Source organism: Cyprinus carpio, chromosome A11, assembly GCF_018340385.1.
Source record: "Cyprinus carpio isolate SPL01 chromosome A11, ASM1834038v1, whole genome shotgun sequence".
Classification (NCBI taxonomy): Eukaryota; Metazoa; Chordata; class Actinopteri; order Cypriniformes; family Cyprinidae; genus Cyprinus; species Cyprinus carpio.
Window position 1 is genome coordinate 16,548,250 of NC_056582.1, and position 25,500 is coordinate 16,573,749.

General features: G+C 35.9%; 3 protein-coding genes across 3 annotated transcripts; 2 read left to right on the top strand and 1 right to left on the bottom strand.

The window, feature by feature from the left end:
• Positions 1-534: 534 nt before the first annotated feature.
• Positions 535-7,550, bottom strand: LOC109061573 (pleckstrin homology domain-containing family A member 3-like). The gene is made up of 8 exons (XM_042766527.1): positions 7,180-7,550; positions 6,707-6,823; positions 6,447-6,602; positions 2,655-2,791; positions 2,328-2,506; positions 1,675-1,710; positions 1,463-1,572; positions 535-1,259 (listed from the first exon to the last, which is right to left on the bottom strand). Exons 1-8 carry the CDS (start codon positions 7,217-7,219, stop codon positions 1,138-1,140), a joined length of 897 nt encoding a protein of 298 aa, XP_042622461.1. The 5' UTR covers positions 7,220-7,550; the 3' UTR covers positions 535-1,137.
• A 931-nt stretch (positions 7,551-8,481) lies between these two features.
• LOC109061531 (X-linked retinitis pigmentosa GTPase regulator-like) lies at positions 8,482-18,805 on the top strand. Its single transcript, XM_042766528.1, is given in 17 exon segments — positions 8,482-8,607; positions 9,193-9,318; positions 9,413-9,505; positions 9,941-10,003; positions 10,901-11,059; positions 11,190-11,339; positions 11,783-11,941; positions 12,029-12,184; positions 12,312-12,436; positions 13,164-13,265; positions 13,267-13,356; positions 13,546-13,693; positions 14,330-14,427; positions 14,875-14,934; positions 15,191-16,988; positions 17,139-17,237; positions 17,315-18,805. Coding segments are annotated over 17 exon segments (4,416 nt in total). The 5' UTR covers positions 8,482-8,576; the 3' UTR covers positions 18,274-18,805.
• Positions 18,806-21,459: 2,654 nt separating this feature from the next.
• On the top strand, positions 21,460-25,353 carry LOC109061576 (dynein light chain Tctex-type 3-like). The gene is made up of 5 exons (XM_019078675.2): positions 21,460-21,610; positions 22,085-22,126; positions 22,383-22,506; positions 22,662-22,739; positions 24,986-25,353. The coding sequence occupies exons 1-5, from the start codon at positions 21,584-21,586 to the stop codon at positions 25,060-25,062; spliced, it is 348 nt and encodes a 115-aa protein (XP_018934220.1). The 5' UTR covers positions 21,460-21,583; the 3' UTR covers positions 25,063-25,353.
• Positions 25,354-25,500: the final 147 nt, after the last annotated feature.

Genomic DNA, 25,500 nt, shown 5'->3' on the forward strand with positions numbered 1-25,500 from the left:
GTGACCTTTTAGATAACATGGGAACTAATTATTTAAAGTGATTCAACAATCCACAATCTGTTTTTCTCTCAAATAAAAATATGGACTGCATGAAAATGTTTCATATGCATTAATAATTCTCCCTTTCCCTATGTGTTCGAGGGAAACATGATTATAGTGGATATTAAAAAAAACAAACAAACTCATACTTATGATACCTACTAGAAATAACAGAATAATCTCACTATAGTTTTTACTTTTTTTCAAACTTTACAGTAATTAATGGATCAGATCAATGCAAAAACAACTTTCTGTGGGAAAATCTAGTTATATATAATAACAACAAAATATACGTTGCATCATAAAGCAGTAAACAACATTGCACGCTAGGTGAGTAAAAAAAATGTCAAGGACTACATGAAAATGTTTCATTTGTATTATTAATTCTCTCTTTGACTTTGTGTTTGATCAAAAATGACTACAGAAGATAATATTCAAAAAACACCCTTGTACTTATGAAACCCACTTAGATTTTTGTAGATCAAAGAAATAATATTCTTACTTATAGCTTTTTAATTATTTTCCAAACATTACAATAATTAATGGATCAAATTCCTCCATGCGAAGAATTAAGGCAAGAGCAATTTTTAGGGGGAAACTCTAGTAACATACAAAAATAAATAAATGTATTCTGCATCATGAACTAATGGACAACATTGCAAGCCGAGTGAATAAAAAACCAAATTGTCAAAAGTTAATGTCAGCACATATGCACAACCCCTTGGCACAGCAACAAAAACCTTTTCATCAAGGTTCCCATTTAACAAAGGCAATTGCACAACACATTAGAAATCCAGTACAAACTCCAACTCTTCACTGAAGGGATACAGCAATAATTATTTATCACAAAAAAGGAAAAACATTTTAGCATCAAGGCAAACCAATATCTTAAAATACCTAGAAGAGTATAAACATTCAAATCAGACTACTGTTTTCTTCATCACCTGTTTTTTATAAAGTGCCACCGAATTCTTCTTCATTAGGAAATGCAACAATAATTTGTAAAATACATCTACTGTGTATAATGCTGCAATCTTTGACTGCATAGCAGTATGAGTTTTGCTTTTGTTCCCCATCTCATAAGCCGCCTTGCGTAGTTCAGAGGGAAAGGTCAGACTCCGGAGTGTCAGTTTCCAACAGGAACTTTGTGCTCGTTCCAATCTCTTCTGGGATACTTGGATTGGAGTCACCGTTAATGTTGGCTCTGTAGAACATCAAGCCTGTGAAAAAAACAAATGGCGCATTGATCAGTTTTTTATGGCGTACTCCATTTTTAGGGGCACAACAATACTTCTGTCTTCTAGATTCAGTGACTGCTCAACCAACAACATTTGGTGCAAACTAAACTTTTAGGTCATTCAAGAATTTAATTTGATCTGTGTGTGGGCACAGTGTCAGGTATAAGTGTGTGTTTGTGACTCACGCTCCATCTCCTCAGGCCCTCTGTCGTTGTGAGCTTCTGTATCGGAGCATGTCCGCGACCGCCTCTGGGTGGACTTCTGCAATGCCATGCACTCTTTTGGCAAACTTGACTGAAGGAAAACAGCACCTGCATTTATAGCCACTCAGAAAATAACAGCATAAGCTGTCTGCACCAAAAACAAGAAGTCTGTGTGTTGTGTAAACATTTTATACCTTTCAAAATTGTAGGTGCCAGGATGGCTGATTGAGAAAACTAAATATATTAAAATGATTTTCATTAATCAAAACTTAAAATAATGTTAAAAAAAACTAAATATATTAAAAACATTTTCAATAATTGTTTACAAAAACAGTGGTGTTATTGTTAAAAGTAATGAAAGTACAAAATCTATTAATGATTTTAAAAAAATTATAAATTGAAAATAAAAGCTAATTCAAAAAAATGTAAAAACTTAATAGTACTGTTAAAAACTAAAATACATTTCTTACCACTAAGTGAAACACTGCCCTGGCAATTAAAATTGAAATATTATATACAGAAAAAGAAAGCTTTTTATTTAATCATCACAAAATAAAAAAAAACAAACAAAACATCCATTAAAAAAAAAATAATTTGGGGTAAACATGTACTTAAATATTTGATTCATTAATTTAATTGTCATGACAGAGTCAAAAACAAGCTACATATCCTTTATGTAAAATATATGTATAATTTACCTCAACAACTTACCACAAAAACATACATAAATTGGGCATGTCTTTGTAAAATTTACCTGAATAACTTGCCATAAAAATTGTCATACATTTAGAAATAGGAACTTTATCTTGGTACAACTGAAGCAAAATTGTATCTGATTTGTGCTTGTGTCTTTACCCGAGACATTTGGACAGGAGAGGGGGACACAGGGGACATTATGGAATCAGACTGACTGGATTGTAACATATCAGTCTTGAACTTGGAATTGGCAATTTTCATACATTCTTCCAGTGTTTTGATGAAGGTTTCACAGGTGGCACTCAGTAATGAGGACGCCTCGTTCCTCGTCTAGAACAAAACAGCAGAAAATATGACGAATCAGTTTAAAAGAGTTGATTTCTATGATGATAACCTTTTTATATCACAACCACCTATCTGCAATAATAGCAATGATTACTGTGGTTTGAATGAAAAACAGCTGAGTGAGGTGTCTAACCTCAGTAATGGCCACCGTCGACTCCCCTTCCTGTTCCACTGACTCCTGAATAGTGTGCACTTGCTGCATTAGTAAGTCACAGTACAGGCGCAGCTCTGACATCTTGGTTTTCAGTGATTCTGTGGTTTCTGTTAACTCTGCAAAAACCCATTAGGATAGAAAATGCAACTGTTAATGGGACTTGATATTGCTCAGGAGTCAAGATTACTGATGCACAACTAGGAAACATGAATTTGGTATATGACAGCCTTTTGTATTTAATGTGAATTTAGCACTGGACTTTATTACAGTGTGTGTGTGTGTGTGTGTGTGTGTGTATTTATACAAACAATCAAAAGTATATTAAAACAAAAATATTTAAAATTTTTTAAAAAAAACTCTCCTCCTCACAAAAACCCCAAAAATATTATACCAAAAACACAAAAGGCAGTAATATTGTAAAAAAATTAAATCCTGTGATCAAATAATGCTGTATGACGTCATTATATGCTAATTAGCATATTTACGACGTCATTGCATCGTATAGCCTTTTACATTTGTTTGCCTCTCTGTGCTCACATACTATATTTCAATGTAGCCAAATTCTCAATAAAACTTTTTCGTTGATATAAGTTTCAGATTCTGTTGTCAGACCACGGGATAAACATGAAACAGTGACTGAAACGCAGTCCATTAAAGTACACGAGATCAAAATTGACTATATTTATTTTGTTAGCGTACACTGCTATTTTTGCGGTGACCAATTCATCCGTGCAAGTCAATCCACACAAAAAAAGTGTTTGCCTTCGTAATCTTTAATCCAAATATGAAAATGCACCTCCCCTCTGAAATGACGGACCTTCTCTGATGGCGTCAGTTTGACGGCTTTGGTTTGAGCCATAGACTGTATAAAAACATGGATGTAGTGTCCGTGACGTTATCCGTAGATTCCTGAAGAGCGTTTTTGAAGCGCAAAGTGGGCGGAGGCGGCCGTCGCCATCTTGAACGCACGTCACTGTGTGTCACTCCTGGATAATCGAAAACGGGCAAAAGGCGGGAGCTGCTTGCTGAAGACACGCCCACCCAGCATGACAGCAGTAGCAATCCACCTGTCACTCAAGTGGCCACGCCCTTAGTTATGCAGAACTTTAAGGCTTAATTAAATTTAAATGGATGAGTTATAAAAAAAAATTCACCCCCTCACAGTTGTCATGAAGGCCAAAATTAGCTATATAGACCAAAATCAACTTTTGAACCAGGCTGTAAACATATTTTTTTCTGCTGTAAAGTTGGGCATTTTAACATGTGGAGTCTATGGGACTGACTCCCTTTTGCAGCCAGCCTCTAGCGGCCTGTCGATGAATTACAGTTTTAGTCACCTCCTTGTTGGCTTCACGAGAGAGAGCGGGAGGTTGCCGCTCGGTTTGATCAGAGAATGTCTTATATGGCGAGAGGTTTCACTCTCACTACACTTCCGGCTTCTGAACTGGTTGCAGTTCCACTCTGATTCCATATGAGGGCACTCACAGGACGAGTGCAGAATGAATGGAGGTCAATGGCGGTATACCCCTCAAAACAGGACATAATTTTTTGTCTAGTAATTTGAATGTTGTATTCGAAAGGAGATGCAAAGAAATTACACATCTCTGGGTGTTAGATTTTTTAGAGTCACTTATTTGCTTTAAAAAGTCTTTTAAAATGTCAATGACGTCATACGTTATACGTTCATTAGCAGAATGCTAGCGTGTTATTGGCAACAACAACTCAACCTGTAAGAAATCGAAAGGACATAAGTACTCGTTCATTCAACTTTCGACCTATAACCCATGTTGAACTTGCAAAACCTACAATCAGATCCTGAGATTTCTCAACGGCAATCGGGTGAAAAGGACAAATTTATCTGTCTAGGCCCCATAGACCTCCCATTCATTTTGCACTCATGGCGATCGCCCCCAGTGGAACTCTGGTGGAACTGCAAACAAAATTCGGTACAAAAAAAAAACAGGACTTAATAGGACCCCTTAAGTTTGTAAACATTGCAACGTCTCCGGGTGGGCGGGGCTTAGCTGGAGGCAAAAAGAGGCGCGGACGCAATGTAGGCAAGCGTAACCTAGCACGTTTTAGGAGGGATTTATTAAACATGGATGCAGAAGAAGGTTCGGAACTGTCGAATATGTACAGTCCTGACTCTGCGGGACCGGTGACACACAAAAAAAAAAAAAATTAAAGTGGGAGTTAGCATACGTCTATCAATTAATTCAGTTGATCACTCAGTTCACTGACCAAACTGGTTATCTGACCAAAATATAATGAGTGGATAACATTACAGTAGCCTAATTTGTTTATTTATTTATTTTTAACTAAGCCTGGTGTAGTTCTTGTATCTGGTTCTCATTGGAAACATTTTAACCAGGTTTTGGATATTTCCTAGACAACATATGAATTACTTTCGGGTGGTTTGGGGATTTTGGTCAAGGCTTATTGGTCTAATGTAACCTTTCGCTGGGCTAACTATGATTAGCAATGTGGATTATTGTTAATAGACCATTCAAAGGATGGCACACACATCTATCGCTCCAACTTAACATTTTTAAGCTAGCTAGTGCGCTGAAGGTTGTGCGACTTTTCTGATAAAACATAAACTTGCTGATTTTGTACTAGATAAAACCAACCACCAGTACATATGATAGATTATTTTACCTAATATGAAGTGTGCACTGCAAACACGAAGCATTATTTATGATCGTCTCCTGTCTAGTCTGTACGCCGTATTGCATTCAACCACAATTGTCTTCTTGATTTCTGTGAAGGAATGTCGGCTGGGATCCGTGAAACTTTAAAAACCAAAAGTGCTGTTCCTTCTATTCTGGCAGCCAAAAAACCACAACAAGACGACATTTTAAAGTCCCTCAAACTTTTAGCGCGCCTGCTATGAGTTCTTCCTTATGTTTTGCCTCCAGCTAGAGCGGTGACGTCACAGTGATGTAGGCGATTAAGGGGTCTATAGGGAGTGGGAAGGCTCTCCGTAGACGGGCTCTGGTTTGATCATAACATCCTTAAACGCCCCTCCAACTGTCATTGTTGTTCTGAATAAAACGCCTACTTTACTACATCCAATCAGTTCGCAGGAGAAAAAAGAAATAAAAAAACAAGCCATGCCCTCTGTTTTTCTCATTCAATATTCTGTTTCTCTCAGAAGTACGTCACAATACGCTGTTGTGAAGCGAAACAGGCGTCATTCTGTGATATGAAACAATGCTTGGTCACGAAAAGAAGTTATTTCAAACACTCGACTGGTGTTATAAAGTGAATCTGGAGTAAAAGTATGTCAACAAATCTCTCTGTTGGACAACAGGTTTGTAAACAGGCTCATACATGCAAAACTCTATCGCAAACATGCTACTGTAGCACATTTCTTCACTGCACAGCCCTGACCAAACCAGTTCCAGATTGTAAATGCAGCGCCTCATTTGATTAACTCCTCCTCAGTTTCACGTCCGCCACGTCACTCAACACGGTCGCACACAAACGTGTCAACAACTACTGGATTATCGCTGGAAGACTCATTTTTATCAAGTGAAGGATTTTTACCATTATATCGCAAACGATAAGTTATCGCCTGTCCCTAAGAACAAATAATTATTCGTTTGGAGATAATAAACATTTATGAAAATACTGGTAATTTATATGTTATTGTAAAGTTTAACCAAATATTTAACTGTGTGTTGAGTCTTGTGCTATGATGAGAAGGCAACAGAGAATAATAAAAGACCAAAGATATGAAAAGAGAAGAAAATGTTAGGAGAAGCCCACCCCTCTCTTTTTTGGTTCTAGTGTCAATGAGTCCAGCTTTGGAGCTTCCAAGAGCCACCAGCCACTTCTGCCTCTCCGCTGCATTCACTGCCTTCACGTAAAAATGCTGCTCCCCTGGTATGATCAGCTCCAGGCGCGTGCTGTCAGTTGGGTGAACTGGAGCAAACATGAGGAAGTCAAAAATGACATAAGAATAAGCCGTTTAATTTCACGTCAGGATAGAAGGAAGATTTTACCGATAAGATATACGATCATCTCACCTTTAATTTCACATACTGACATCTTAATACTGCCTTTGCTACCTTTGCACACATCATCTTGCGAATCATAGTATGAAATAATGCCATTATCCAGCACAAACCACCTGGGCTGCCATCCTATCATAAAACAAAGTATTATCAAATGACAAATCCAAAAAGCAATTATAAATTTGAGGTTTAAGACTAGATTTTGACATAGCCTATTACTCTTTCTTAACATGGAATTTTGACATTGAAAAACACTGAAAGCACATCATTTTTGTCTTTTCTTTTTAAAAAAAAAAAAAAAAAAAAAAAAAAAAAAAAAAGAAGCAATGCAAAAAGCATTACAACACACACAAAAAAAAGTTGCATGCATCAGCAGCTCTCTGTTATGTAGACATAACGATACAGACTTAATACATCTTGTGCATACTTGCAGTGCTGTCCTACTGCAGTTTAAGTGTCTACATGTCAGTGCCATTCACTCTTACCTGTCATATAGTTTGTCCATTTGTAAAGCACTCCTTCCATTATTCTCTAAGCAGAAAACCCGGTGAAAACCACTTTATAGCAGCTTTAACAGAGCTTGCACCAGGCAGCTGCTTGTTTGCCCCTCTTACAGGCTAATTAGCATGCTAGCATGCTCCAGGCTAACTCAAAGATCCACAGCTAACGTTACTCATCATTATGTCAAAAGAACGGGCGGATCGTAAGAACGCGGGGGAAAAAAACTTTGCTTTCACGGTCATTTCTGTGGAGACGCCACGCCGCACATGATGGGAGATTCTAAAGGAAGACGGCTCAAGATTTGGGATGAGATCACTGTTTACAGACTGAACCGGAAGAGGCGTTTTATTTAGAGAGTCTTCGCTGTCTAGCCAATCCACTCTAATATGGAAAATACAGTGAAGGCCATTCAAGGGAACTACATAGACATACTAATTACAGAAAATCACCAGTGACAGTGAGGTAAAACAACAACAACAACAAAACAAAAAAAAAAAAAAAAAAAAAAAAAAAAAAAAAAAAACGTGCCCATCAAAAACCACGAAGGCTCAAGTGCAGGACAAAAATAAGATGAATACAAACAAACGTAAAAAATTGTCCGCACACTGATAAGACTGCTCCCAAGGAATTTATTAATACAACGTTTCGAACCTTTTTTTTTTTTTTTTTTTTTGTATTTAGTGTAATGTCTTGCAAATTATGGTGTTGTATAAAATTAGACTTATTTAATCTTTTTGAATGGCTACAACTTATTATTATTATTATTACTACTACTACCACTACTACTACTACTATTATTAGTAGTAGTATTAATTTTTATTAGATAAAATATTCAGATACAGAAAACTGTGTTGTTGATAGATAGATAGATAGATAGATAGATAGATAGATAGATAGACAGACAGACAGACAGACAACCAGACAGATAAATAGATAGATAGATAGATAGATAGATAGATAGATAGATAGATAGATAGATAGATAGATAGATAGATAGATAGAAATAGATGAAGAATTTACAAAGACAGACAGACAGACAGACAGACAGACAGACAGACAGATAGATAGATAGATAGATAGATAGATAGATAGATAGATAGATAGAGTTGATTTATTTTTTACATACTTTTTACAAGGCTAAAAATATGTTTTTTAAAATATAATGTATATTTCATATATATACGAATAAACTTGAACTGGAATCAATTAAATATCGTCTAAAGTTTGGCAAATTCAAGTAACCAGTTGGAGAAGCTCATGAGCAGCACGTGACACTTCAACGCGGAAGAAGATGTAAAGCGGAAGGTTTCTGTCATATTAGAAACTTCTTGGTCACACTTCCTAGAGCCCTGCTCACAAATAAGCTGATTAGTCGGGGGAGATGGCCGGAGAGACAGAAGATGAGATCCCTGGTAAATATTATGTGGTGCATTAGTGATCAGTGTGAACTGTTTTGTGCCTTTTTGTTGCGAAACGTGCGTTACTTTAACTCTAATGGCTGTTTATGATTAGCCTACAAGCTATATAACGGTGCTACATAGTGAAGACGAATGATAAGTAATACTGATGTAACGTAAAACATGTCTTAACTGCTTTTATGCCCTGCGAATACTATATTCATCAGGGTTTATAAGTGTAAATGGCTGCGTGTGTTTTGTCTTTTATTCATTGAACACTCTGTCTCGCTCTTTCATTGACGCCTGTGGCTACCTGTCGCCAAGGCAACCACGCCATGTGGTCACGCCTCTCTCTCTCTCTCTCTCTCTCTCTCTCTCTCTCTCTCTCTCTCTCTCTCTCTCTCTCTTATATCTATAAGGTAAACAGTTAATTTTAACAATCTTAATGTGTATATTTACAAAGAACCATAAACTTAAAAATCATACAAATTATTATTTGAGAACAGCAGTCGCCTGAATTACTGCACAAAGATAAAACACAAAAAAGGCGAGATTAAATCTGTCTGTCTGCATTTATATATTATTCTATTTTTGTTTTAGAGTCTGGAGCGGTCTTCACTTTTGGAAAGAGTAAATTCGCAGATAATGTCCCCAGTAAATTCTGGTTAAAAAATGATGTACCTTTGAGAATTTCCTGTGGAGATGAGCACACAGCACTGGTGACAGGTATGATTTATGATTTTAGTGGTGCATATTGGTAAATACAGTCTTATTTCATCATTTTGAGCATTCATCCTGTCGCTATTTCTATTGTGTTCAGAAAATGGGAAACTGTTTATGTTTGGCAGCAATAACTGGGGACAGCTAGGCCTCGGAACAAAGACCACTGTGAATAAACCCACTTGTGTGAAAGGTATGACTCTATGCCTGACAGACTGCCAGTCAAAGAGAGAGCAGTACTGAGTGTTTTCTGTCATCCACAGCTGATAAATCACTTACACGAACCCATTTCCAAAGCTGTCACTAACATTCAGCTGGTTGGGTTTGATATATGTCAGATAATAATAATGAGTGATTTTGAATCATTCAGCAATAATGTATAGTTTGACTTACAAAATAACATGTTGGTTAATAGCTGTAAGAAAAGGCTATCTTTTCAGGACAAAGCTGTAGGTTGTCTTAATCCCAATCTGGAGTGGTCCATAATCTGCATTAATCTTAAATACAGAGAAGAGTACTAATTTTCAGCATTTTAACAAATTAATTTGGTTGTATAAATGTGTTTTACAAGACTTAATTGTATTCAACATGTTTCTGACATGCTGTGACAATATTTGTTTTCTTAAAGCTCTAAAATCAGAGCGGGTGAAGCTTGCAGCCTGTGGAAGAACTCACACACTTGTTTATACATGTAAGTCAATGCAAACATGACGGAATAGTTGCTTTATGCTTTTGAGTTTAGTACATCAGTCCCTTTTTGAATGATGTAATGTGTTTTTTACAGTTATTTCTTACTTCTGCCTTCTCTGTTGTTTTAATTATTTACATATTCTTATTTATTTACTTATTCCATTAGTCGAGCCATGAGATGACACGCCAAAGCAAGGCAAACCACTGAAATAAACAGAGCAGTGTTTTGAAAGGGCCACAGGGCAACTGTCTGGGAATTTGCAAGAGGGTTTTAAGATTTTTTTTTTTTTTTTTTTTAATATTGAAAAAATTAAACACATTACCTTTAAAAAGAAAAAAAAATAGTTTTAAATGTACACTTAATTTTTTTTTTTTTTACTTTAAAATGAATATTGTGATATATTATTGCAATATATATAAATATGTTTTCTATTGTAATATATTTAAAATGTAATTTATTCTTGTGATTCCATATTGATTTTCAGTAGCCATTACTCATTTACATGACTGTCACACGATCCTTCAGAAATCATTCTAATATGTTGTTTTGGTGCTAAAGAAACATTTATTAATATTATCAGTGTTGAAAACATTTATGCTGCTTTTTTTTTTTTTTTTTTTTGTGGAAACCATGATAAAATTTTTTTACAGAATTATTTGATGAATAGAAAGTTCAAAACAATGGCCTTTTTTTGCAATAGTAATCTTTTGTTACATTATAAATGTTTTACTGTCACTTTAAATTTTTAATGCAACCTTGCTGAATAAAATTATTAATTTCTTTCAAAAAAAAAAATTCTGACACCAAATTGTTATTTTTTTATATATAGACTGCTATATTAGTTAGCTACTTGCAACATTATCCTCAACTAAAATAGTTGTTTTGTTCACCGAGCAGCCCGTGGTAACCTGTATGCCTCTGGAGGGAATAATGAAGGACAGCTCGGCCTCGGTGACTGTGATGACAGAACATCCTTCCACCTGGTGGACTTCTTCAGCAAACATGAACCAGTCAAAATGCTCGCTGCTGGTTCCAATACCTCTGCTGCTCTGACGCGTAAGAGTTCTGTTCCGTCTGCCTTACAGCAACAGTGTCTATTGCCAAAACATATGGTGCTAATATTACATACATAACATGCAACAGCAAATATTAACAGTAATGTAACTATATCTCCGTGTCATCTCAGAGGATGGCAGGCTCTATATGTGGGGCGATAACTCGGAGGGACAGATTGGATTGGGGAAAGAGAGTAATGCACTAAATCCTCGGGAGGTTTCTGTGGGGAAACGAGTGTCCTGGGTGTCCTGTGGATATTATCATTCTGCCTTTGTTACTGGTATGTATGCCATTGCTAAATAAATACATTAACTTTATGCTCAACATTCACATGTTTTATTTAACCCTGAATAGTTTAAATATTATAAATTATAGAATTAATTTTTATTATTAATTTATATAATATATTTTTTTAAAATATATAATAAAATAATAATACGTATATATATATATATATATAATATTAAAATATTATTTTATTAATAATATTTGATGTATTTATTCAATATAATAGAGAGATTCAAGAACTGTATTCGAACTCCATTGTAATACCTCCATAACATTTTAAATCTCCAATTTTTGACTATTCATGATGACCTTCCTACTTCCTCTCCATCATCCATAGAGCACAGTATGGTAGCATTGCATTAATAAAATGTTCATCATTTGACCTTCTGTGAAGGCTGGCTTGTTGCTAGGTGATGCTTGTTTTATTTGTTGCAGTGGATGGGGCCTTGTACACATTTGGAGAGAAAGACAGTGGGAAGCTGGGCTTGTTCACGGAGAAGCTGGCCAGTCATAAAGTGCCTCAACAGGTGACTGGCATCTCTGATAAGGTGGTGCATGTATCCTGTGGAGGAGGGCACACAGTGGCGCTTACGGGTAGGAGAACATATTTTGCTTTGTCAGTTTGTTTCACTGTCTTTCCTCATGGAGAAGAATGAATGTTATGCATGTCTGGTACTGCAGAGCACGAGGTGTATTCGTTTGGCCTGGGTCAGTTTGGACAGCTCGGCCATGGCACTTTCATATTTGAGTCACGTTTACCCAGAGTGGTTGAGCATTTCAGGAGGGGCAGAGTTAAACATGTGGAGTGTGGAGAGAACCATACAGCGCTGATTACTGGTAAGCATGCACAGAAAGCAACCTGACTACATTTATGTACTCTGATACATTTGACATTATATAATTTCCTCTAAAATATATATAACGGTTCTGTTTGTGTATATAAAATCTGATGTGCTGGTTTCAGACAGTGGCCTTTTGTACACCTTTGGTGATGGTCGACACGGAAAGCTGGGGCTGGGAGAAGAGAACTTCACCAACCAGTTCAAACCAACCCTGTGTCCAAGATTCCTAGACAAGTATTCTTTTTCTGCTTTAAGTGGTTTGACAAATACAATTTTCATATCCCCATTTACTTAATTCCTTTTAAAACAGAAAGTAGGGCTTTTTTGCTTTAATTCAAAATATCTATACAAATACAATATCCCATATCCACATAATACTCAATTAAAACAAAAACAAAAACTATTTCTCTTTAACTCTTAATTCTCTTTTTCTCCAAAAGATGATTTTAATTTACTGCACAAACTTGCATGAATAATTTAGTCCATTTTCCACATCCAGCTGAGAAAGACTGAAAAAAAATTCTGTTTTTAAATGAATGCTGCTCTTTTGAACTTTCTTTTCTACAGAAAATACTGTAAAAATATATAAGAGTTACAAATATAATTAATTCCCAACTAAAAAAACACCAAAAACAACACAAAATGTTATGTGATCATCTAATCAGCATATTATAATGATTTCTGAAGGATCATGACACTGAAGACTGGAGTAATGGCCTTCTGAAAAATCAGCATTATCAACACAGGAATAAATTACGTTTTAATAAAATAATTATTTTAATATAAAAAAATAAATCACAAAAAAAATATCACAGTATAACTAATTTTTAATCAAATATATGCAGCATCAAATAAAATAAGACACCTTGAACAAAAAAAAACCTTTTAAAAAAAATCGCACTGTCTCTAAACTTTTGAATGTTAATGTAGATGTGTTGTGACTATTTTGATTTCATGTCATCTGTGTTTTTCAGGTTACATGTGGTTGACACAACATTCTTTTGTCAAAAAAAACTACCCCAAAAGTCTCAGAATATTATATCATAGAAGAATAACACCACACAAAACAACATTTATGAGAAGTCCTATACTGAATTACTGGGGGACACACACAATCAGAGCACCCTGAACAGGAGTCTCTCTGCTCGGGTCAGACGCAGAGAACGGGTGGGTAAATCCGAATGGGTCAAAATCTGTGCAACCAATTATCAGTTGGACTAGTTGCCGTGTATTTCAAGATGAATAATAAGTCTTTGTGGTAATGTTTAATATAATATAATAAAATATAATGTTACTTAAATAATTATATAAATGAGTTAATTATGGAATCATAAATGAATTGCTTTTCCTCTGCAGGAGCGTTCACCAGATCAGTTTGGACAGATGTTTCGAACACTTCCAGCCCTGGGCGGAAATCAGCTGAGTGCATCTTTATCTGTTCCCAGCCAGATCCATCACTCCCATAGTAAACAACCAGGAAAGATCCCTCACAACAGCCTCAAAAGTACAGTAACAGCCTTAAAAAAAAAAAAAAAAAAAAAAAAAAAAAAAAAAAAACTGTATTAAAAGGCATATCTGTTCTTTATTCACAAATGCAATTGTCACTTTTAAAAAGATATTATTTATTCAAAATGCACAAATTTATATTAATTTACACTACTGTTTATTAGTTTGGGGTCAGTATGATTTTTATTTTATTCAGCATTCATCAGGACACATTAAATTTATAAAAAGTCACAGAAAAAACTTTTTATGTTGTTACAAAAGATTTCTATTTCAAATAATTGCTGTTCTTTTGAACTTTCTTTTCAAAGTATCCAAAAATGTATCACAGTTTTGACAAAAAATATTAAGCAGCCCAACTATTTTTAACATTGATAATAATAAGATATGTTTATTGAGCACCCAACCAGCATATTAAAATGGATAAGCCTGGAGTAATGGCTGCTGAAAATGTAAAAAGTAAATGCTATTTAAAATTATAACAGTATTTCAAAATGTTACTGTTTTTACTATAAATTTAATTAAAGAAATGCAGACTACTTTCAACAACAATTAAAAAACCTACTGACCCTAAACTTTTGAATATTAGTGTATATTGCTGAGTCTTGCTCAAGTTTTTACGTCTTCTGTCTCAATGTTCCTGGAAAGAGAGAGAAGTCCCTCGATGACAGAAGCAGTGTGGAGGATAGTGAGAGTGTAAAAGACCTCGGAGAAACCACTGACTTATTAAACCTGGTAGGAGAAGCATACCATCATTATTAAAGAGGCACGCATGCTTTTATAATATATATAGAAAATATGTAGAATTAGACATTTAATGATTTGGTTTATTGTCATTTTTTAATGAGAAATCACTTCCAGTATTAAACATAAGATAAAAAAATGTGGCACAGTAACACAGTGTTCGTACTGGAAGGAAAAATGCTAAATGCAAATTCAACCAAGTGTGTAATCATTAATAATTAGGATAGAAAAATAAATCAATTTTTAAAAGGAAAAAGTAAATGATGTAGACTACATAAAGATTTCATTTAGTTTGGGTTTTGGGTTGCCATTTGATGTAAATGATGTTGATCTGGGTTGTGTAAAAAAAAAAAAAAAAAAAAAAACAGTTGATATAGAACCACTGATATTAAAGACATAAAACTTCCTAGTCTAAAGGAAAAGTTTCCTGAATTTCAGACTCACATAATGAAGATGGACCCTAGTGATAAGACCCTCACATTGTCTCTTATGGAGAAGGTAAGAGTTCACCGGGGTTGTTGTTCAAGTAATTTAGATGGTCAAACAGAGTTTGAGGATCAAAAAAAAAAACCTTTCCCATGGGCTGCACTCTTTTAGATCTCTGCTTATGTTTTCTCTCTTTTTGCTTCATTGACTCATTCTTCTCATTTGCTTTGCAGCTTTAAAGCTCATTCTGGTCTCATTCAGCTTGCTCTGCATGTTCATTCATTTCTCTAACACTTTCCCTCTTTTTATCCTCTGCTTCCTGGGATAGAAGAAAGTTAAGGTTGTAAAAGAGCACGGTAAGGAGAAGGGGAAGCCAAGAGATGACTCTGCCCTTTGTAGAAAGAGGGCTGAGCTTTTAGCTCGCAAAGCTCTTCCAACTGAGTTACTTAGAAGCTCAAGTAGTAGCTCAGTAGTCGGGGACAGTCTTGGGTCAGGGACCCCCCACAAGAGCCCTAAGAGACATGGTCAGGATAAGGAAAATGTGCTTATTGCTCTGGAGGAAAGAAGGCCTGCACATCACCAAGCTGCTAGAAGTAACATTAGAATGGGGACGGACATAAGCAGAGCTGGATCCAAATCCTTCCAGCCCAAACACAAACAGCTGATAAAGTCAAGGGAGAGAGTCCCAGGAAAAGACTCTGGGAATAAAGTACAGATGCTTGAGAAGGAACATTCAAAGGTAAAGGCTGAAAGCAAGAAGGTTGCTCACAAATCAAAAGGAAGTACAAAACCAAACCAAGAAGGTAAAACAAGACCCAAAGATTGTCCATTGGAAGTCAGTAGCCAGTCTCAAAAGGTTGTGGAGAAAGAAAAAGAAAAAAAAATGAAACCCATAATTGTTGCTGAGCAATATCTTGAACAGACCATGCATAAGGACCAAGACCCAACAGGTAAGAAGATCTCAAAAGAGATTTTACCAAAAGCTCAGAGGCTGAAACCTGAAATGAATGCTGCTGAGACAGAAAACAAAAGTTTAGTCCCACAGAGCAAAAAGTCAGATTCAAAAAAAGACTCAAAAAGTAAAAAGACAACACAAGAGATCTCCACTACTTCACTTTCCTCTTGCCAAGAAGACATTTCTACAAAAAAGACTAAGAAATCAAAAGCAGAACAAAGCCAATTGCTAGTAGAGGACACAAGGAAGGGGCCTACCATTGTCTCAGAAGCTGCCTTCAAATCAGGATCAGTGTCAGAATCTGAGCAAATGAAGGAAAATCCTCTCACCAAGGTGACCTCTTTTCTCCAAGATGTGAGAATGGAAAGTCCTGCTCGTTTACTTGGAGAAACAGCAGTCAGTCAGTTCCTTTCCCAGTCCACACTCCAAAAGATGCCAAAACCTCCTTCAAAACAGAGAACTCTGTCTGATGTTTCGTCCCTGAGTGAGTCTTTTGAGGTTTCAGAACAAGAGGAGACAAGAGAGGCCAAAAAGACAGCCGTCACCATCAACGTTATGGCAGAACCAGAAACTTCAGATGGAGACTTGGAAAGAACCAGCACTGAGTCCAAAACCGAGGTTCATTCTGTAGTGGGAACATATAGAAGAAGTGAGGAGGAAAGAGGAGAGGAATCAGATGAAGCGGAAGAGGGGAAAAGCGAGGGATTGCGGAACAGAAGGAATGAGAGTGAGGAAGTGGATGACCAAGAAGAGGAAAGTGAAAGCAAGACCCTACCAAATGATGATGCGGTTGATGATGATACAATGACTAAAGTTTCTAGTGAGGAAGAGGAAAATGTGGAAGAGGAGGAGAAACGTGAAAGTGAGGCAACTGAGAACATAGCGAGTGAGGCTGAGGAAGAGGAAAGTCATGGAATAGAAGACGAGGAAGAAGAAACAAGTGAGATAAGTAGAAAAAGTGAGGAAGAGAGTGGAAAAGATAAAGATGAAAGTAAAACAAGTGAAAAGGAGGAGAGTGGAGAAGATGAGGATGAAAGTAAAACAAGTGAAGAGGAGGAGAGTGGAGAAGATGAGGATGAAAGTAAAACAAGTGAAGAGGAGGAGAGTGGAGAAGATGAGGATGAAAATAAAACAAGTGAAGAGGAGGAGAGTGGAGAAGATGAGGATGAAAGTAAAAACAAGTGAAGAGGAGGAGAGTGGGAGGATGAGGATGAAAGTAAAACAAGTGAAGAGCAGGAGAGTGGAGAAGATGAGGATGAAAGTAAAACACAAGTGAAAAGGAGGAGTGGAGAAGATGAGGATGAAAGTAAAACAAGTGAAGAGGAGGAGAGTGGAGAAGATGAGGATGAAAGTAAAACAAGTGAAGAGGAGGAGAGTGGAGAGGATGAGGATGAAAGTAAAACAAGTGAAGAGGAGGAGAGTGGAGAAGATGAGGATGAAAGTAAAACAAGTGAAGAGGAGGAGGGGGATGAAAATTGGAAAGTAAACCAAGTGAAGAGGAGGAGAGTGGAGAAGATGAGGATGAAAATAAAACAAGTGAAGAGGAGGAGAGTGGAGAGGATGAAAGTAAAACAAGTGAAGAGGAGGAGAGTGGAGAAGATGAAAAAGTTAAAACAAGTGAAGAGGAGGAGAGTGGAGAAGATGAGGATGAAAATAAAACAAGTGAAGAGGAGGAGAGTGGAGAAGAATCGGAGGGAAAGCTAGAGAGCAGAAGTGACAGATCAGAGGAAGAGTCAGATGAAGAAGAAGAGGATGAGGAGTCAAAGGAGAAAGATAGTGAGCATGAGGAAGAAAGTGAAGTGGAAGGTGACAGTGAGGCAGAGGAGGATGAAGATGGTGAAAAGACTAGCAAAGAAGAGGAGGAAGATTCAGAAAAGCAGGAGAGTGAGACTGAAGGTGATGAAGATGAAGGGGAGAGTGAAAGTAAAACAAAAGAGAAGGAAATAAAGAAAAATAAAAAAAAGGATAAAGAAAGTGAGGAAGATAAAGAAGAGAATGAAGAAGATAAAGAGGAGAATGAGGAGAGCGAGGGAGATAAAGAGGATGAGGAGGAAGGTGAAAGTGGCGAAGATGAAGCAATGAGTGAGAATGATGAAGAAGAGGAAGAAGAAGAGAGTGAAAATGAAGAGGAAGAAGAACAGGACAATAAAGACAAAGAGGAAGAAGAAAATGAAGAAGAAGAAGAGTCTGAAGAAAGAGAGGAGACAGAAAAAGCAGATGATGAGGAGGGAGAAGAGAAAGACAGTCAAGAAGAAGAGGAAGAGGAGGAAAAAAAGGCCAAAAGAAAACTTGAAAAAGCCTCCAAATCCACCAAACCAAAGTCAAGTGTGAAAACATCAAAACAGCTGTCAAAACCCAAACGGGCTCGAGCACAAGACGATCAGTCAGATGATGAGTCCCATGAGTCTAAGCAGTTTTGGGATGATGTTTTACCTCAGTACCTCAGTCTAAAATAATTCAGCAACCTTAAGCTCTATCTGCTTTTCCCTGAGATTATGAGCTTGCTGGTTCATACTTGCCTTTTATGTTCTTTCTTGCGGTTTCCTTTTTTTGATGTTTATTTTCCATTTCTTTTTTTATTTCACCATTATTATTCTTGCAGTTCCACTCATGGCAATCTTACTAAATGTATTGCTTCACATTTTTAATTTTATTTATTTATTTTACAAAATGATGTTTTCATAAGTACTTGTACGCCCATGCAGTAGTGAAGACCTCATCATGTGCCTTGGACAGCCATGTTCATTTACTAACAAATGTGCTTGATTTGCCAGTGACCTTGAATCAACCCGATCAATGACTTTAAATTCTTAAAAATGCTAAATTATGTATTATGTATACAATTTTGTATTTTTAAGAATTTAAAGATGCCTTTAAGTCCAATGCCTAACCAAATTAAAATGTAAAATAAAACGGCAGCTCATAATCTTTGAGTGGAAGAAAATAAATAAAAAAAAAAAAAAAAAAGGCAAATTGAGCCCAAAATTCGTCATTAAATATCATTTAGTTAAAATTTTCTGCGAACTTTTTTTTGTTGTTACATATAATAACCAATAAAACCTTTCATTTAATTCAACTGTTTGCATCTGTTTTGAAATTAATACCTTTGTGTTGTTTTTTTATTTTATTAAATTTTTTATTATTATTATTATTATTTATTTATTATTATTTATTTTTTTTCAAAAGCACAGATTATCCAGGGACTTTATAAAGACAAAATTCTGTATGCATTAAATGAAGAAAAATACATACTACATGACTGTTTAGTGAAAGCTATCTTGCAGTACCAGAGAATTTCATGCAGCATCAGAACATTTCACAATATGATACATTTACAAAGCACATTTTCATTTGAGTTGTAAATATGAAAATAAAGAAAGCCATATGACATATTGCCGGCTTGCAAAGAGTACTGAAAATCCTTCATTGGACAGGTGAGGCTGCCCTCATTTTACACTGTCTCTGTAGAGCTGTTCCTCCTAAATAGATCCCTAGTTCATGTACCCACTTACTTGTGTGTGTTTATACATGTAGTTTGTTAGTTAGTTTTAATTTTACAAAGACTACTCAACTCACATGAACCCTCTCCTGCCATTCTAGTGCCTAGTTTCTCAATCACTGACTGTGTTGTTTCTTACTTTTTGTACTTTTTTCTCCAGCTCCGGACAGATGAGATGAATGGAAAAGTAGAAGGAGAAGATGAGGAGGAAGAATATTTAGATGAGGAAGAAGAGGGGGAAGACGATGAAGATGAGGAAGAGCATCCAGAGGAAGAAGAGGATGATGAGAAGGAAGATATTCTAGATGAGAAGAGAAAAGAGACAGAGAAGCAGGAGCAAAGCATTACAGAGTCAGATGTACAGGTGCCCTGAAACCTTTAATTCTTATACCATTTAGACTAATTAAGTATGAACATAATGATTTAGCATCAGGTCAGTAAACAACTCTGCAGTATTACTGTGATTTGTTTGTGATCATAGTTTCTTACTCCTACAGAAAAAGCAGATTATAAAAGAAGAATCTGTTCCTGATGGACCAAAGAAAGGTTAACGTTTTTGCTTTTTTTTTTTTTTTTTTTTTTTAAGCATCCTTTTATTTTTCTATTCCCATAGTCCCCAAGAAAACCAGAGAGTTTTGTGGCTTTTAGTCTGTTTGTTAGCTTTGAGGTCATCTATATACGAACATTTAATTTCACCATGGAATAAAAATATAACAACTATTAGATTTCTGAGAAAAAAGTCAGAATTGTTAGATGTAAACTGAGACAAAAAGTGAGGATTGCTAGTTTATAATTCACAGTTTGCAAGAAAAAGAGATAATAGTGAGATAAAACATGCAATGACCTTTATATATTATATATATCTTCTAAGAATATAAATGTAATGCAAATTGATTATAAGCAGCTTTTTCTATATTTCTCTTTTTTTGTTGTTGTAAATTCTGATCCTGCTACCCTTATAAAAGAGGAAACACAGTCAGAGATGAATGGAGTTACTGAAGACAAGCCAAAGACTCTTTCTGGCTCCAGGAACAGGGTATTTAACCACTCAAACCTTTTAATCTTTATAATAAAATATTGACGTCCTACCTGGCTTTTTCAGCTTTCTCTTTTCAAGAGATCTTCCATAGCTAATATTGACGTTGCCCCATTGTTTGAACTCTATCCTACCTGGCTTTTTCAGCTTTCTCTTTTCAAGAGATCTTCCACCAAAGGCAATCAGGCAGAGATGTCCACATCAGGCAAACCAGCAGCTGACGGCCCCCCTCAAACCTCAGACACTCGAGAGCCAGAGAGTTCTAGCAGTGAAGCACAGATCAGAGGCCAGACCACAGCATCCAGTCGATCACGTTCAGCCACTTGCAATCTGCTTTGACACTTATCTTACAGCTGGGTTGAAGTTATCTTCTGACTTGAAAAAAGGGACCGGAACAAAAACTGGAATTGGCAGAATCAGCAGTTTAACAAAGCATCATCCTGCTGGTGCTGGTGTTGTTAATGGTACTGTGCCTTGTGCTGCAAACAGAAAATAACCAGCTTCAACAAAACCGAGCTTGGGAGATTAATTTAACTATAGCTGTGAGCCATAATGGTTTTGTTTTGGTATTACATTGTATAATGTTTCCCCTTTATACTATATGTTTGCAGTGTCTAATTAGTATAACTTTTTTTATCAAATATATTCTCAAAGTCATTACTGGGGAGTACATTTACTAATATGTGCAGTATGTCTAGAAATACAATTATATATGTATGTATGTTTTTATATCTATTTATTTAAATTTGAAGAAGCACCTGTGCACTTTATATATTAAAACCTTGTATTGATTTGGGGTAATGTGATAATTTTTTGTCGATGGCATTTTTGTAAGAATCTTCTCACAACTTTTGTATTTGACATGATATAAACAACTCAAAATTGTGTCACTTTCTTTTTTTCTTTCTGATAGATAGATAGATAGATAGACAGACAGACAGACAGACAGATAGATAGCTCGTGATGGTAGACAGACAGACAGACAGACAGACAGACAGACAGACAGGCAGACAGACAGACAGACAGCAGACAGACAGACAGTTGTCAACGAGAGAACAGTTACAGTCATCAGATAGATAGCTCGTGATGGTGATTGGGAGGAGCGCCACTAGGTGGCAGCACTCAATCGTCATTGTGTTGCTAACATCAACCTTTAGTTGTCAACGAGAGAACAGTTACAGTCATCCGAACTGAGTTTGTTGTCCAGATTTTTGGTTTTCAAGCTAAAAAGATGGAGGAGTTTCATTCTGGAGATGAAGTATGTGTTATATAAGGCATGATACGGTGTAACCCGTTATTATCTGTCTTAACTCTCTTCGAAGCTGTAAACCGTAGACTGACATTTAATGCTAGCTTGCTAATCGCTTCATCAGGACAGAAACATAACGCTTCATCGTACACAAACCTACATATTTTCACGTCTTTACATATTTTACACATATATAGATGACTAAAGTTCAATGTGATTTATGTTTTACATTATTGTGTTGTACGTTTTCATGTAAAACGATTCAGGGTGTGGCCACATCATAATGTAAATTTGAATCATAAAGCAAACTGAATTGAGTATCAACATTTTTTTATTTATTTAAAAGTATTTAGAGATTTTTTTGCTGACTTGCATGTCTAAAATGTACATTTTGATCAGTAAATCTAATGGATGCGTGTGTTGACGCAAACCCATCTGACAGCTGGTTCATTTCTTTTTATCTTTCAAAACCTTTCATTTCAGGTGTCTTTCAGCCCAGACGAAGCAAGTAATGTTGTGAAGGAGGTAATATTCACTATAAAACCAAACACACACGCTTATAAAAACATTAAAAACCCTATAAGACCTATGGTGTGTCTAGCTGAATGAATGCTTTGTTGTTAGTCACATGTCTAACTTATGCCTGCAGGACTAATGCTAGCCTATTTATTTGAGTGCAAGTCTGCTCCATTAACTCTCTCTCTCTGTGTGTGTGTGTGTGTGTGTGTGTGTGTGTGTGTGTGTGTGTGTGTGTGTGTGTGTGTGTGTGTTTATCGGTCAGTGCATTGAGGGTATTATTGGAGGCGTGGACTACAGCCAGAACAAAGTCAACCAGTGGACAGCCAGCATAGTTGAACACACTCTCACTCAGTTAGTCAAACAGGGGAAACCGTTCAAGTACATTGGTATGAGGTTTCCATTTGAGTTTTTCTTGCATGCAAATATCTCATAGGTTAAACATCAGATAATGTATTAATAAGACCATACATCATATTTGCACAAGGCTGAAAGATATTATGCAAAGTGCTGTTGTTGATTATATATTATGTATCAATTTCAGTCAACTGTGCTGTGATGCAGAAAAGCGGCGCAGGTCTTCACACAGCCAACTCTTGTTACTGGGACACTACCACTGATGGTAAAGCTTTTAGTTCTATATAACTTCTTTGTGTTTTCATAGTTTTAGCTCAGCCACATTGACACATTGGTCTTCTAACTTAATTGACATTTGTCTGACAAAGTTTAAATAGATGCATTGCATATTAGTTTTATGTAGAAAATGCATTATTTTGCTTTCATTTGTTAAAGGCACAGTATGTAAGTGAGCAAAGAACATTTATATTGTCAAGGAAAACAGTATGACTGACTTCATTCTACAGCGAGTTTAAATGAACCGCATGAACCGGAAGTTGCTGTGGACTTTATTTCAGTGAAGTGACATATTTCCACATCAAACACAAAACATATTATAACATTCTATTCTAACATCACACTAATCATCTCAAGGGCGTGGTATAGCAACCTAACGGTTGGAGGGGTGTGTTTAAGGATATTCTGCCCAAGCCGTCAAACTGACGTCATCAGAGAAGAAATACAATTCCAGAGTGGAAGTAACTGTTCAGATTTGGATTAAAGATTACCAAGACAAACAATTTTTCATTTTTTTCAGCGGATTAACTTGCATGATTTAATTGTTCAAATCAAGACTAACAATGTGCGCTAGTAAAGTAAATAAAGTCATTTTGATTTCATGCGGACTTTAAGCACTCTTGAAAAACTCCCCTTATAATCAGTAATGCTGTCTATACACTTTTTGATGAATGAATCTCCTACTTGCATCATACGTTCATCTGCACTTTGTTTTTTATGAAACAACAAAACTCTGGTGTTTCAGCGATGACTCATCTGATTGCTTCTGAGTGAATTCATAAGCTCAACAGACTCGTCTGTGATTGGTTATTATGCGCGACAATGTAAAAACACAGAACAAGACTCATGGTGCAACAGTGAGCAGATCTAAGATATGTATACGTAGATGCCTCATTACTATGGGTCGCTATACATAAGCCATCCGCCATATTCACCATAACAGTGACATAAGTTACAATTGTTTCAAAACTTGTAATATTGAGGTTATACATTTAAAAACACAAACCAACACATTCTCACATGTGAAAGGTTATCCTGTTTCTTCGGAAATTTAAATTGCGTTCATACAACACCAGAAAACGTAATGTGATTGGCTGTTGTCACTATGATGGCCGTGTCAGCACCAAGCTACAGAAACGTCCTCCATCAAGCGTCGACGCCGACGCCCCTAGTGAATGTACCATTAAAGATGTCGGACGAGTCTACGTGCTCAGCACAGTCGAATCGGGCATCTACCTGTACATATCAACTATACATACTGTGCAAGTGGTTTTTGGATATTTTATAATGAAAATCTTACATATTTGACTTTAATATAGTTATTTTTAAATGTCCTATTTTATTTGTAAATATTCTGTTATTTTTTATAAAAAAAAAATATTAAATGTAATTACATTTTTATCTTAAAAAATTTTTTTTGCTTCATTTTTACCATTTTAATCACTTTGCTTTTTTTTAAAAAGTTCTGCTGTGTGGCAGTTGATTTTTAACAGTATTCCATGTTAAAAATACTCCAAATATTCCATGTAATATGCATAATTGTGACAGTTACAAATCTTACAATTTGGACTTGTTTTCCTCGCAGTTCTGAGTTTACATTACAGAATTTGGCCCTCTTTTTGTCAAATTTTTTAAGAAATGCAATTCTAAGAAAAAAGTCCAAATTGTGAAATAAAAAAGGTGCAATTACCTTTTATTTTTTTTTTATTTTTTTTACCCCATGGCAGAAACAAACATTCAAAAAAGATACCCGTAGAATATTCATAAAATATAGTCAAATAAAAAATAGTTAAAAAATACAGAGCCCCGACATGACATGCAAGAAAAAATAAATAAATCGTGCACACGATTACTAATTCGTTCCCTCGATGTACTAAAACATGCACACGATTACTATTTCATTCCCTCGATTTACTAAATCGTGCGCACAATTTACTAATTCGTTCTCTCGATTTATAAATCGTGTGCACGATTTAGCAAATCGAGGGAACGAATTAGTAAATCGTGCAGACAATTTATAAATCGAGGGAACGAAATAGTATAAAAATTAATTAAATAATAAATAAAACACCACTAAAACGGCTTAAAATGTCATGTCAGCCATCGAAATGTGTTCTTGTGCATTATATTCATTGCATTTGTAATAAACAATAGATCTTTATAATAAACGATATATATTTACCACAAAAAAAAAAAAAAAAAAAAAATCTAATATGTGTCTGTCTGTTTTTGCAGGAAGCTGCACGGTCAGGTGGGAGAACCGCACCATGTACTGCGTGGTCAGTGTGTTTGCAGTGGCTATTGCACTATGAGCAGGAATCAGGGCTGAGACATACACAGACACAGAAGGGCAAAACCACCTTCGCTCTGACCATCACATCCTCACGTGTTTTGTGTCATGGTTTGCCTATTCTACAAAATTTAGAGCGTATTGCTAATGCTTGTCTACAACATTGTTTATTTGTCTTTTATTGGAATTTTGTTTTTTTGGACTTGTAAAGGTAACGTGCACCTTTGCTCTGTATAGGATGAAATGCAGATATGTTGATGCTTAATTATTAAAGTTGTCTGTTTTGGGTTTAACAATCCAAAATGCTGTTTGATGATGTTTGATGAAGGCTTTTTCCATATCTGAAAATATATTTAAACTCTGAACCACATACAAAATATGAGGGGGAATTTACAAATGATGCAAGAATGTTAAACTTTTTTTGGGAACTGAAACTAAATTTAAAAAATCAACTAAACGA